Source organism: Pygoscelis adeliae, unplaced genomic scaffold (assembly GCF_000699105.1).
Source record: "Pygoscelis adeliae isolate BGI_AS28 unplaced genomic scaffold, ASM69910v1 Scaffold270, whole genome shotgun sequence".
Taxonomy (NCBI): Eukaryota; Metazoa; Chordata; class Aves; order Sphenisciformes; family Spheniscidae; genus Pygoscelis; species Pygoscelis adeliae.
The window spans coordinates 754,413-769,051 of NW_008823916.1; the positions used below are offsets into that span (position 1 = coordinate 754,413).

Sequence of the window (14,639 nt, forward strand, 5' to 3'; positions counted from 1 at the left end):
GGAAAAGAAGGGGGGAAAAAGAAAACAGCAAAAGTGTTTGAACCTCTGGAGCTATCTGCTCCTTCAAGCTGATTGATTAGTCATGATCCCTGCAGTTTTAATGGGAATCATTCAATTGGGAAGGTGGAGCACCCTAGAGTAGATTAGCATATTCTTGTTTACTCATCTTCTGAGGGGCTTTTTCTCTTTTCTTTCATTTTGTGGAGAAGAAGGGAGGGGGGGAGGTTGGGGGGAAGGAGGGGGTTGTGGCTTATGTTATAAAGGAGGCCAAAAAAATAAATAGATTAGAGCATCTTTTGGGGGGAGGGAAATCAGTGGGTCTGAGTCTTGGAGAAAGCTGGGGGGGGTTGTTTTGTTTTTTTGTTTTGTTTTGTGTGTGTGTGTGAGAGTGTGTGTGTGTTTTTTTTTAAGAAGAAAAAAATAAAGGGAAGAAAATCCAGCAGAGAAAAGAAGAGAGAGAGGAATTCCAGCTGTGGAGGAATAGAGGAGAAGACAGATAGAGGAGGAAGAACAGAGAAATACATTTCAACCAAGAAGGAGTTTTGATTTATTTTATTTGTATTTGTTTTAAGGAAAAAAAAAATCTATAAGCAGGAAAAAGAAAGAAAGAAAAAGAAAAAAAGAAAAGAAAAAGCAACTGAGAAGGGTTATAAAAAGAGCAAATACCAAGAAGGGTGAACAAGAGAAGAAAGTCAAGGCAAGGAGGAGCCCAAAGCTGGCAGATCGGGAGGATTTGCAGGGGAGAAGGGGGGGGAAGATTGGAAATGCAGCTCTGGAGTTTGCTGCTGCCTCTTGCGCTTCTCTGTACAGCCCTAGCCAGTGGACCCGAATGTGGGATGGACGAGCGCTCCCGCAGGGCAAGAAGGGACACCAGGCACAGCCGCCAGCTCCTCTACACTGCCCCGGGCACCTGTGCCACCAGGTTAGCCCGAGGAAGGCGCTCCACTGCTGGGCTGGAGCCTGGGCATGTCCCCCGCAGGAGGCAACAGCGGGAGGTAAAGGACGAAGAGGAGTCCCTTACCCCGAGCAGGGCGCTCTATTTCAGTGGACAAGGTGATCAGCTGCGGCTGAAGGCAGATATTGAGCTGCCCCGAGATGCCTTCACTTTGCAAGTGTGGCTGAAAGCTGAAGGAGGACAGAGATCTCCGGCTGTCATTGCAGGTAGGTAGTTCGTCGTGCCTGTGGCTGCAGCATCCCTTTTACGTTTCGGGAGCCGGCAGAACAGCCAGCTGTAGGCGTGCGTGTGTATAGTATATGTGTGTGTACATTTAAATGTGCGTGTGTGCCTTGCAACATACGTATATATGTGAGTGCATGTGTAAACACGCTCGGGTATGTTTATTATACATATATTTGCTGAAATACCGGAGCTTGGCAAACTGTCTGAAAGTATATGCTCACAGAAAAAGTTATGTAAACTTTTGCATAGGGAAATGGCAATATCCTGGGCAGTTTCTTTATTTCTGTGTGTATGGATTAAGATGCAGATAGGAGAGAGAGCTCTTATGGTGGGTTTTTACCTAATTTTCAGGTTGGAAAACTGTAAATACAGCATTTGAAAGTAGCTTTTATGTATGTATGAAAAGAAATGTATGTGTCTAGTGTGTGGCTGCAAAGAAATGCATATCTAAGGTCCCTATACGATTTCCTTAGTTTTATTAGCCCTTTAGTGTACTTCACTGTTACCTTGTTAGATGCAATGTTAGCATGTGGTTTCCAAAAAGCTATAAAGGAACTTTTGGCTATTGTGAAACCTCAAATGAATCAAATGAGCTTAGAAAGTTCCCAACCCCTCGACACTCAGCTAGGGCTGGGAATAGCACTGCAGCTAGAGGATGTGTTGAGTATTTTTGTCTCCCCTTAGAAATGGCAAGTGTAACACAAATGATCGTAAGGTCAAATAGCCCTATAAAATCATTTAGTACTCAAAGCAGCTACCAGTCTAAGCCGTCTGAGCTGAACAATAATGAGGAATATTGCACTTTTCTTATTTAAATTTTATGAGCCCATCATGAATTTGGGTCCTTTTCCCCGCGTTCGCTCCCTCTCCCCCTCCCTCCCGCCACCTCCCGCCCTCTCCCCGCTTTAGTGATAAAGTGCAGCGAAGTTGTCGTGAAATCGGATACTTTTTGGAGGGTTGCAAACCCTTATAAATGTTGCCACATCCATCTTCGCTCTGAAGGAAGTAATAGAAAATGGAAATGCCCTTAAAAAAAAAAAGAAAACAAGTCAGAAAGAAAAACGGGGGGGGGGGGGGCATGTTTTACAGTTCTTTTGGCAAGGAGATTCCCTCAAAGTACAAAGTTTCCATGTCCTAGGATGCCTTAAAGAGACAGGGAGGATTTCCCCTTTCAGTAAGACATGTTTTACAGTTCTTTTGGCAAGGAGATTCCCTCAAAGTACAAAGTTTCCATGTCCTAGGATGCCTTAAAGAGACAGGGAGGATTTCCCCTTTCCCTTTAACTGGAGTCACTTCCTACCAGAAGGCAGCGGATGCTTGTGCCGGTGGTACCGCGGCTGCTCCGCGCCAGCCCAGCTCGCCTCTCCCCTGCCACCCTCCCTTCTGCGATTTTCTCCATCTCCACTGCCCCATCCCTGACCTGCGCGACTGTCGTCTCACAAGAAAGTTGCTTTGTCCTAAGGAAAATAGAAACTAAGATGAACTCAGCAGTGCATTTCCTTAACTTTCCCCAATCCCAGCTGCTCTGCTCACTTGTGAGGAGGGGGACATGGTGTGTGTGTGGCTGCTGGGGTGGGCAGGAGGTGCTGGGCATGGGCTGGTCCCTTTTGCCTTTAGTAGGACAGGCAGATAAGTAATTTCGTAGGTGAAACAGATTATTACTTGCTTTATTTCCCCTGGCTTTCTCATACTCCACTTTTCTGGTTCCCAATCTTAACTTAAACCCCAAGGGCTCAAAGTGCTTCTCTTTCAAGTTAGGAAAGACCGAATTTGGGGTTACATGGATCTCATCAGTGGCAAAACACAGTCCGTGTATTTTTCAATGTGTTTAATCCAACACCTAAGACCCCGTGTCTGTCTTTGGTGTAAATATCTCTAATTCATACAATAGGGAACCTAGACAAACACACACAAAGATCATTTGTAGTAAAATACTTTAATTGGATGGGGGAGGTTGGGTTGTTGCCTGTATAAAACACTTGACCCATTTTATGCATGGAAATAACATTCCACTGTGAAAAATGAAAAGAAATGCCCCAGTTTAGCACCATAGAGCTTGCAGCTCAGCTCGGGAGGACTTTGTGATTTTTATTTTATTTTTAAGCCCCCCCTCCCCCCCTCGCACACACTCTTGAAGAGGAGCCAGGTTTGGCTCTGTGTGTAAACACCTGGAAGAGGTCCAAGAGGAACTCACTCGGAGTATCCTCCGCACACCACAGCCTCCCAGACCTGCAGCAAGCTTAGGGAGAGATTACGCTTCCCTCAATGAGGAAATCAAGGTTTCTGGCTGCCAAAACTCTTGGCTTTCTCATTTTCACTGTTTTGGGATGTGACAGACTCAGGAGCCCTGTTCTGCCATTGAAGTTGCATCTGTAGGACCCCACTGAAATCGAGAGCTCTTCTGGGTGTTTGCGGGGGGGGGGGCAGGATCTGGGTCAAGTTTGCTGACAGTGCCAGAAGTGAGTTTCTCCCCAACTTCCATCCCACTTGCAAAGTGGGAAACTGTGTGATTGTACAGATCTGAAGGAGAGGGCAGGGTTGACTGGAAGATACCTTTTTCAGAGTCCTCCTTGTATCTTCATCTACTTTCTGCCCCCCGCCCTCTGCCTGTATTGACTGCTCCCCTTCCATCTGTCCTTGCTGGCATATAAGTAGTCACAGCGAGTCATATAGGATCCACATGTGTGCCTATTGGGGAAGCCTGTTGTGTCTGTTAAAAATCTCATGTAGGACTCAAGTTGTTATCAGCTTCTACGCCTGAGCCCTGATATAACGGAGCTCTTCTGCTAATCCAGGCTACAGGAGTTTCTGTTTCTGTCTGGAGCCAACTCTCCTTACGTCACCCTCTGCTGCAGTATTCAATTTGTTTTCATAAATGGCTAATTTTACAGTGCTGTTAAGTGGATTCGTCATTGTGCCGGGCCATGCCCTGTCTCTGATGATAGGCAGTCCTTGGTGCCAGGCTCTGCCAATTTTCACGCTGGTTAGCAGTGATGTTATTGCTGCCCTGTTTGACTTCACTGATATCTGTTCTGGCATTTGTCAGGGAAAGCTGTTGGGAAACTAGAAGTCTGACCCATTGATCTGTGTTACGCAAAAGCTCAGAAGCGTTTTCGGAGTTGGGCTGTGCTTCGTTTGTGCGGCTCCCGTGGTGCGGCTCTCCAGCGGAGGCAGCTCTCAGCTCGTGCGTACTTGCCTCCCTCCCCGGGCTGCACAGTTCTTGGACAAACACTCCTTGAATGTGCGTACCTACCACACAGCACAGTACATCCCTCTTACAAACGCACACATGTGCACATGGTATTAATCATGCAAGTTTGTGCACTCTCCCCTGTAGAGTCTTTGAATGCATCTCTAGTTGTGAACGAAGGAGTTAAGGTCCAGACTGTAGGCAAGTTAGGTAATACACATGCCATGCAAAATAAGACGCTTCAAAGCACTGTTGACCTTGCTTCTGTTGTAATCAAAGATATTTCAGTTCTACTGTGGAAATGCAACTCCATCCTAAGAAACAGGATCCTCCTGAGTCCCTGTCACTGTGTTTTCTGGTATATGGCTCAGGACTGGGATAGCTCATGTTTTCATAGGAATGAGATGTTGACTCTTTACTGGCTGGGAGCTGAGAGGAGCCGGATGAATGATCAGCAGCGGGAGCTGGAGTAAGAAGGCGTGCCTGCTCTGAAGAGTGAAAGTTATTTGTGTTTTGTTTTGGGTTTTTTTTCCCTTCCTGGTTTCATTCTCCTCTGTCTCTCTATTCCTCTGCCTGCCAACAGAGAGCATGATCCCAACTTAATAAAGCTTCATATGTAAGGGAGTGCCTATGTTTTCCCAACTTCAGTCCTTGATGAACATAAAACTGCAGCAGAATCCAAAGGGAAAGAAATGCCAAAATCAGCACAGTGGAGCTCACTTAAAGCCACAGCTCTTGCATGTAAGGGGCTGAGAAACATCTGTGGCAGGGTCCAATAATTGGGCAATTACAAAGATATGTAATTGACACCGCGTAGGTCTGTTCCCCCCACAGGGTTTAAGAATATATATTTACTTTTGGGGGTTAATTTGGTTCCCTTCTGAAGTTTTGGAGTCTGATATTGATTTAATACACTTCAGGTAGATTGGTGATCTGGGTCCTGTCCCTGGAGCTGATCCTTGTAGCGTGTGTGTTGGGAACTTGAGAACATTTTCAATAGAGAATTTACCCTGAGTTTCACTGGCGTTAAAATAATAGGTAGGTAGATAATGCAGTATTTTCTCATCTTCAACAGCCTGTTGTCTTTTAATTGCATGAATTTTCTTGTTTTGATCTGTAATGAAGTACTAGAATTAAGGACTAGAGAATAAGTCAAACATAAAGCTTGTAGTTCTGTCATCTAATTAGCGCTGGCATGTGCCAGGTCCCAGGGTGATGGGCGTGACAGGCGGAGCGGAGTAACGGCTGGACCAAAGTGACAGGAGCTTGAGCACCTGCCCGGATGCTCCTTCAGGGTGACAAGCCTCCAATACACCATTGCTGAAGGCTACAGGTAGCTGTGTGGGTTTGGCTTCCCTGTAGATGGGTTCAAATGATTAGCCACTTCATGATTATGGGTCTGGATAAGGCTTGACTAATAGGTTGCTGAAAAAATATGGCGTAGCTTGTCATTTACTAAATATTTGCATTTGAACAGCACATTTCCTTGAGCCTGCAGAAGCCGGGGCAAGAGTCAGAAACTGGAAAAGAAAAATAACTTTTCTTTCTGTAAGATTTCCAATTTTAACCAGTCTCGTTCTTTTCACCAGTTGCACGCTAGAGTCAGAACAGCACAGTTAGAAGAAAGTTGCGGTTTTTTTCTTAAAGCACTTACATGTAGGCTGCTCTAATTAATAAAATGGTAATAAAAGAAAGAGGGAAATTTGACTCTGTGTATGTGAAGGATGGTAAATTTACATTCCTAAATGATGTATGGCTGTCTCCTTTAGGCACAGAGATCTGTCCCAGGCTGAGCTCGCCTCTGCAAGCTTCATTTCGGCCTTATTTCTTTCAAGCCAGCCTGTTTCAGTTTAAAAAACTCGTGCGAGGCAGAAAGCAAGCTGAGGGATGGTGTTTGGAGAGAGGGCGGGAGTGGGGCTCTCCTCAGGGATTCGTGGAGACGTCTGGAGAAGCGCAGAGCGGAGCTGCGGCAGGCGGGCCTCGGTGGTGAGGGCAAGAAAAAGCCCTTGGAGAGCCTTTGCACACTAAACCATCACGGAAAAACAGACCTGGTTGGTGATTCAGATGCCTGAAAGTTATCGCATCAGGCTGAAGCTGCTCTCCGGGTCCCCCTGTCGCCTCCCCACACGGTGCTGGGGGAGCGTTGCAGATGGCCGAGGGGATCCTGAGGCCGCTCCGAGCGGAGGCGGAGGTGCCCACCATCAGCCCTAGCCACGTGTGGCATAGTGAGGGATGCACTTAAATCCTAAATCCCAGAGGTCTCACCGAGCACTGCAGCGGCTGGGAGGGGCGACGCTGGCTCCCCAGGGTCCCTAACCCAGACCCTCCCACGAAGGTAGGTGCCACTTACCTTTCTCATGAAGAACGGGACAGGTCTCCGCTTTCAAAGTGGGCCCAGGAGTTTGCTGATGCTGCTCCACGAGCTTTGTGTGTTCGTTAGCCTTTGCCAAGGGTGGGAGAGATCCTTGGCTGGGTGCATTGAACAGCAAAGAGCTGAAGTACCGGCGGGCACCTCCCTGGTCACTGGGGCCTGACCCCGGGTAAACACAGCAGGGGCATGCCAGCTGGGTGGAGCAGGGATTTTTGGTGGAGAAATGCCTTCTTTGGAGCCTGGGTCTAGTTTCGTCAGGACATAGGTGCCAAGCTCCTCAGTTCTGTTGCAAGAGAGGTGCAGCCACGCCGCCTACCTGAGCAGCTTTAACACAAGAATACTGCAGGACCAACGGGTTTTAGGTGCTCTCAAGACCACGGGATTAACTGAGTGCTTTCACCCTGGATTTCCATTGCTCATGCTGGCCTGAGCCAGAAAAAAGAGTCAAAATATAGTGGCTTTTTTCAAAAAGACATATTGAAAAAACAAAAATAAACCCTTCCATAACTGGGGTCAGCTGAAATGTTCCCATATAATAGTTTTGCTTCCAATTTTAGCCGTTGTTTTTTCAGCTCCTCTTTTCTTTTCTCTGATAGAAATTACAGGAGCAGAAGCAGAGAACGGACCACCTGGGTTGCCAAATTCAGTCCCCTGCAGTGTTAGGGATATAACAGCAGATAATTAGTCCAAACATTCACAGAATATCCACTTTGTAGGTTCTGACATAGCACAGGCCACAGAAAATTTCCCAGTGTTCTACTATAAACCAAAGATCTTTACCTAAGACCAAGAGTCACCAGTATAATATAAGACAGGAAAAGAGAAGGACAGATTGACAACATCTTAAGTACCTAAAATCCAAAGCATCGGTTTAGAAAAGTGTTAAGTATGAGAAAGAAAAACATTTGCTGGTAAAAGATATCAGCTTTCTTATTTTCAGAAAGTTAAAAAAAGAATCAGGTGTTTTGACAGTTATGAAACTTCTATTGAAATTTTCAGTTAGAATATTTGCCAAAACTGATCCTTTCCCACAGATAGTCTGTTTTGATTAATTTCCCTTTTTCCTGAGAAAAACATTTTATCAAACATTTCCCACCCTTCTCTGGTCTTAGTCTGTGTGGCAGTTCCTACATCCCGTCACAGTAAGAACGAACACATTCACTTTATTACAGTTTTACTTCTTCAAATCTTGTATTCCAGATTATTCTGAAAATGCATTAGAAAAGTCTTGTTTGATCAAAACCCTCTACATTTTTCTCTCAACTATATCAGCTAGTCTAATATCATCTTTTTCTCCATTTAACCTCCTCTCTCAGTACTACCACATTTTTCATCTAATACTGTCTTTACAATGATCAGTATATATTACTCTTTCTATTTCAAAAACGCAAAATATATTGGACTTTTTGGTTTTCTAGGTTCTGGGCATTTGCTTCACGCATTGTTCTGGGCACAGAACAATTCACTGTGCTGTCCTTTTTGTTTGTTTATTTTCCCAAAAATGAGACTTCTCAAAATGAAGGTGTACCTTTCTTCTGACCTTATACTTACATTGCTCTATGGGCATTTCCCTACCTTGGGGTAGCTGACATCTGGATATGATTCTTATTTTTATTTCAGCTTTCTGTGGAGAAGAAATGCTTGATTGTTCTTCTGCTAATTTCTGCTTCTCCCTACATTTCTCTTCATTTTCTCTGGTGTGAGCATGCATGCACATACACACACAATTTCCAAAGCACCTTTGATTTTTTTCCCAGATCAATAGAGCATTTAAACTCCAATGATCAAGGAAGATTAGCTTGTTTATTTCCCTCCATATTCTGACACAAGTGGCAGATCTTGTAAACTGCTTTGATTTGATCTTAGTGCCTATTATAAAGTTTACTCTCCCCAAAGCCATCCATGAAGTCAAAGTACTCTTACTCTAAACGCAAGCAGAGCAGAACTCAAAAAGGCGAGTTAAAAAGAGAACAAGAGTGAATATCTTATCCCAGAATTTTGCTTTCTGCTATCCTTATTCGTAGTGATCAGAACAATTTGCTTAGTTGAGGACTGTTCAACATCTCTAAGGTTGCCAGCACCAAGTGAGGGTGCAGTATGTATCATAGTTAAAACTGTGAACAAATATAAATACAAATCAGATCATCCCTTGGTGAGAATGGGGCTGGATTCATGATGTTAGATTTATGCTGGCAGCATGGATTTGATCCTAAACCTGTTCAAGATCATGAAAAAATACCATTGACCTTGGCTGACTCTGGCTTAGGCTCTTGACTTCAGAGAGTCTTCTGCATCCCTCCTCTACAGCCTGGACCCTTCCACGGTCCTTGCTTTAACATCCTTTATTTTGCTGTCCTTTCTTGCTTTGGATACGAGAGAAGAAAAATTGCGAAGCCCTAACGTCAGAGAAATTGGCCAGGGGAAGGGGACATGTTTATTTTAGTTGTTTTTGCTATACTCCAAATCCCACTTTGGCCTCTGTCTCTTTCAACCTTTCTCTTCTTCTTTTTTTTTTTTTTTCTTGGGGTGGTGGTGGTGGTTTTTTTCAGTGTTAAAAAGAGCAGTTATTCAAAACATGCTGTCCGGTTTTCTGTTTTGCTGGGTGATGTAAGTGTGTAACTTTCCCGTCCAATCTCTCCACCCTCTCTTATCACCATCATAGTCTCGGTTCTCTCTCTACTATCTGGTGTCCTTGATTCCCCCGTCTTTCCCGTCTTCCTGCTCTGCACAGTTGCTGGTTTCCTCCTCCCTAACAAGTGCGTGCCGTAGGTAACCCTGCGCTCTCTGTAGTTCTCACTTTCTTTTGCCGCAGGAGGTGTCCCCTCCTTGCGGACCAAGGGTGGCCATTAGGTTGGTGGCTTCAGCCAACTCGTGTTGGAAGTGCTGTGGGAACAGAGGGTAAGCAGGCCGTGTGTTTGTGTGCTTAGTCAGGCATATGCTCATGCATATTTACCGGGAATTATTGATATTGTTCTGTTTAATATCCATCCTAGTGGTACACAAACAAGGAGCGAGCCGTTGTTCTCACAAAGAGGGAGTGAGGGTGAAGTGAAACTGAGAAGCATCTGGAATTGGCCTGGTGAAGCAGCATCTGAGAGATATGATACCAGCTCATGAAAGCAAAAGAATTGCTGTGTTAGAGAAGAAAACCACTCTGTTATTTGCTGATTAACTCCTGGGGTCTGGTAGGCTTTCCTTGAGTCTTCCTTTTGAGTGATACTTAGGGCTCTTTTATCTCTTCTCCTTCCTCCCCTCTGCTGTGTTTTTCCTCCTTTTCCTTATCTAATTTATTGTCTCTTTATTTGCTTTAAATCACTTTCCCATATGGATTTCTCTCCTCTGACCCATCTTCCCCTCCCTCATCTGATTCCCAGGAGTCTTCTGTCGTCATGGAACTGGGAGAAGAGCAGCCCTGTTCCTGACACCGAGTATCAGCTGCAGGCTCCTTTCCTCCTTCGTTTTCTTCCTTGCCTATTCTCTGCTGTTAGTGTTGGAAGCATACTCACAAAGATCATCCACTGGATTGAGGAAAGAGATCTTATCACCATTATTTTGTTTGTTTTATTTAAGACAGGGAAAGAAATGGAAAGGAAAGGCCTTCACTGTTACCAGTGTTACTTAGTTTTGAATGTAGGGTTTTTTTCTCCTGTTCTAATGTATCCTAGTACAGTTATTTTCCTTTATCGTTGCAGTAAATTGTGGTTTTGTAGTCCTGATAACTGCCTCAAAACATCCTGCTGATGGTGGTGATAAGTTTCTCAGGCGTGAGAGAACATTGCCCTTAAAATCAGGGAAACTGAGGAATGGAGGGATGCTCTGATTTGCCCAAGATTTGGCATTGTGTTGTTGACAGAGCTAGAAACAGATCCCAGGAGCCTTGGCCTTTTGTTAAACTCTTTTTTTGTTTCAGGGGCGATGATAGTTATTCCTCAGCCTGGGTTGTTCTCCATGTGACGTCAACACACCCTAATTCCTGTAGGATGTTTCCTTGTAGCTGCTTCACTGGGTAATTGTTGTACTGAGCTGATGATGGTTATGAAGTCTTTCACCTGGTGTCACACTGTTGAAAGCACTGGCAACACGGGGGACGGGTGAGAAGGCAGCTGGTATTTGTGACATGAGCTCTTTGGAGATGGCAGAAAATCAGATGGTCTAGAATTAATATATCTGACCTAGACATGCTGGTGATGTTTGAATCAGGATGAATTATTGTATTTCTCAAATGGAACAGTGTATGCAGCCCATAATGGGGGAGAAAAGCAAATATCACCGAAGCCCCTTAGTTCAGAATGCTCTTATTTAAATTGGAATACTTTGATATTTTTGATACAGCTGCACATTGATTAATATATTGACTTGCTGAAACAGCTTGTAAAATATGTAAGTTGTAACTGCTAAGCATGTTCCTAGGAAATGCTGAAAATCTGCTCTGGGTATCTCAGGTTATTAAGGGCAAAACTAACTCATTTACCTCATAGCTAAATACGGACCAGGTGAGTGGTTGCAGAAGGGGCTTTGCACACAGCGTGTTAGTGCCCCAGACTGTTTTGGGGCGGGATCGTCATCTACTGCACGCTCTCGTGGCTGAACAACCAGTGTTTCTGTCGGGAGCATCAACAGGGAGGCTGTACATCATACAATCCACACAATTTTGTTCTGAATTCAGCAGCATCTGTGCTTACACAGACTGAGGTGCTAAGGCTGAAATCTGGAGCTTGCATTACTACTGTCTTACATTGCATCTGTCTTGTGGATAAACTGAGCAGCCGCTCTGAGGTCAAAACAGCACCTTTCACCAGTGATAATTTAATGGGAATTATTTTCAGTGTAAACTAGACAAGAATTGGAAGCCTCCTGTGCTGTAGCTCATGAATGGAGATGTTCAGGGAGAAAAGGAGTACTGGGAGAAAAAGCAAATGTTAACTAAATGCATTACGCACACGATTTTGAAACATGTACTTGGCACAGGGAAGGGTGAGCAGTACAAGCCAGATTCTGCTGTTGAACACACCAATGTAAACCTAGAGTAACTCCTTTGGAGAGGAAATCAGGGGGGCTGCTCCAGACCGATGAACGTGTAGAATTTGAGGCAGAGACAGAGTGCATGCAATGGGGAAAATGAACAAGCTGAGAAGTGGATGTCATGGAGAACAACCTCCAACCACCATCACCGCTTTCGATGGTTTAATTTGGGTGTGTAATGGTTATGGTGATGCAGTGGGAAACATTTGTACAATATGGGGTTGTTTTTACTTTTTGGAGTATTTTCTGCATATACCTATCATAATCCCTCTAGACTGTGAAATTAGGCCATATACTGTTTTTACAGTGAGCCCTTTGTGTTTCTGGCAACAAACACTTCTGAACTCTGCTCTCCAGTCTTGTGGCCCTAAACTCCTTCACCCCCTCCCTTACTGTCCCATCTCCAGCAATAATATCCCCTCCTCTGTTTATAAACAAACACCCTCAGAGGAAGTTCACAGGAAGAAAAGTTGGTTCATGAAAATCAACCATGCACTCAGGTCCAGGCTGTGGGTTGGAGCCAGCAGGGTTGCTGGATGTTTCCTACTCTGCATCTGCTTGTAGGAGTTTCTTTGATGAGATGTTTGCCTGTCTGTCTAGCTATGCGTCTTTCTCTTCTTTTCCCTTCTTCACGGAAAATATGAAAAAAGAGGGAGTAAAATTATAGTCTCAATTTGCTTTAAAATCAGCGTGGGCAGTATTTGGCAACCCCAAGCAGGGAGACTAGCTTCAATGAACTTGTAGAATTTCTTCTTGATAAAATCCACTGATTTTGTCTTTTTTTTTTTAAACACTGAAATCTAGATTCTGGCTCCTGCCGAAACTGTTGCTCTTGAGTTGCGCAAAGGCTGTAAAAGGACTGAAATAGCCCAAAGGATAATTGTCCTACTACAGTCTGAGCATGAGGCTGATACATCTGGTGTTGCACATCACTGTCACAGATCCACCAGCTTAAGGAGGTAGGAGTGAGCAGGACCCAAGGAAGTAGATAACACGGGACTGTGTAGTCACCATAAGCTCTGGAGCAAGGGACAGATAGGCATGGTAATGGTGCTGTCAGCTGGAAAACACAAAATGCTTTAACTTGCTCCAGAGGTCCCCCAAGCCCCTTACAGCACAGGGGGAACCTGAAGAAAAAGTCCATTTTTTTGTGACTGCTCCTGCGTTGTGCTTTTAGTACTGCACCTTGGTGGTCTCAGATAGGAGGTGAGGGAATTATGTGTTTGTTTCCTTCCAGGAGACACTGGGATCCTCTAAAAAGCTGTTCTGGCTACTCAAAATGCATGGGAAAATCATCAGATAAAGAAAAGCTCTGGGAGTGTGGGAGGCAGCACTGGTCAGGGCTGTGGTTCCTCGCTTGTGCAGGGGTGTGGTATTGATGCATTGCTCACGTTACCGTCCCAGGCTCCCCCTCTTCCATAGGGAGTGTCTTTGGAAATTGGGAATAAGGGAGTTTTTACAGATATAATAGATGTGAAAGTTGTGGTCCCACTTTTAGTTCTAAGAGCCTTGAAGTTTTAGATGTATTACAAAAGGTGTCCAGTGCTGGCAGAATCTCCATACCTTAAAATGTGAACGGTTTAAAATAGTCTTATCTGTTGCTTTTTGCTGAAAGAGCAGTTTCTCTTATTGTACAAATATTATCTGTCAGGTAATTAATAGCCTTACTTGTAAGACTATTCCATTGCGGTCTCTCCACCTCCCACCCCAATCAGAAATGAGCGTTTCGTATTGCAGCATGGACAAAGTTTATCAGTTGTTGCATGATCCCTTTGCCTGTGAACAGATTGAGGAAAGAAGGGGGCAGGGTGGTGGTGGAAATGGACCTGATTTATACTGATGAGCTTTCTCCAAGAATTCCAGGATAACTATCAACAGTTTCTCCTAGGAGGAAAGTTGAGCGATTCATTCTTGCCCTTTGAAGAGCTCTGAATTAATGAAGAGCAGAGTGTCTTCTGCTCTTTGCGCTGGGAAAGACTGGAATTCCCTAAAGTCCTCTTGCTAGAGATGGTTTAATCAAACAGGCTGTTTACATTCTATGTCTCACCAAAGGCAATGCTCAAACAGGGGTGGTCTTCAGCTATACGCTGTAATACTAGGGGTTTATTTTATTTTATTTTATTTTAAACGTCAGCATATCACCGGTTTTACTGGGAAGTGGCCGTATCCAAACACCTGCAGGCTCCATGGAACAGGCCAGAGAGGGAAGCAACAGCAGCTGCATCTCACAGAGGCAAAATGATACTGTGAGGGGTCTGTGTTTCTTCTCCAAAGGTTTCTGCAGGGTTGGGATTTGGCAGCAAAGGTGGGCTGGGAGCACTTGCACTCATGGAGGAAGACACCTTGCAGTGGTAGGAGGCTGAGCACCGGACCAAACTCTTCCCTCTGCCTCAAGCGCGGATGGCAGGGGCAGAGAAGCAAGGGCCTTTCTGCCCCAACCATGTGTTTTGTCTCACACTGTGAAAGCCAAACTGTTTTGGTGAACAGTTTCTGTGCTCTCATACTTAAGAAGGCACTGAATGAAATGGGAGCTATGTATTTCATGAAAGAGAGGGAAGAAGGAAATGAGATTAGGATAGCTCTTCCTACCATTGCCCATCTCTCACCTCCCCTCCCTCAGGATGAACGTCTCTTGCACCTGTATCAAGAAACCAACACTTCGTTGCACATCTGTATGTCTGAAATTGGCCATAAACCTTGAGTCAGGATCTAAACTTGTGTTCAGATACATTTTTTTTTTCAAAAAATACTTTGGTATCTTCTGGAAGTGATGTATTTCCGCTCCCCATGCACAGGATCTTCTGTGCATCATTGAGGAGGATGCACGTAAGTAGGCAACGGGGCCAACATTCTTCCAAAACCAAGCAATCCAACCA

General features: G+C 44.7%; 1 protein-coding gene across 1 annotated transcript in view; it reads left to right on the top strand.

Annotated features, from left to right (window-relative positions):
- Positions 1-764: 764 nt before the first annotated feature.
- PAPPA (pregnancy-associated plasma protein A, pappalysin 1) overlaps positions 765-14,639 on the top strand; it is a 179,641-nt gene continuing 165,766 nt past the window's right edge. Inside the window, exon 1 of the mRNA XM_009319278.1 lies at positions 765-1,161. Within this exon, the coding sequence (XP_009317553.1) occupies positions 765-1,161 (397 nt within the window). The remainder of the gene's footprint in view (positions 1,162-14,639) is intronic.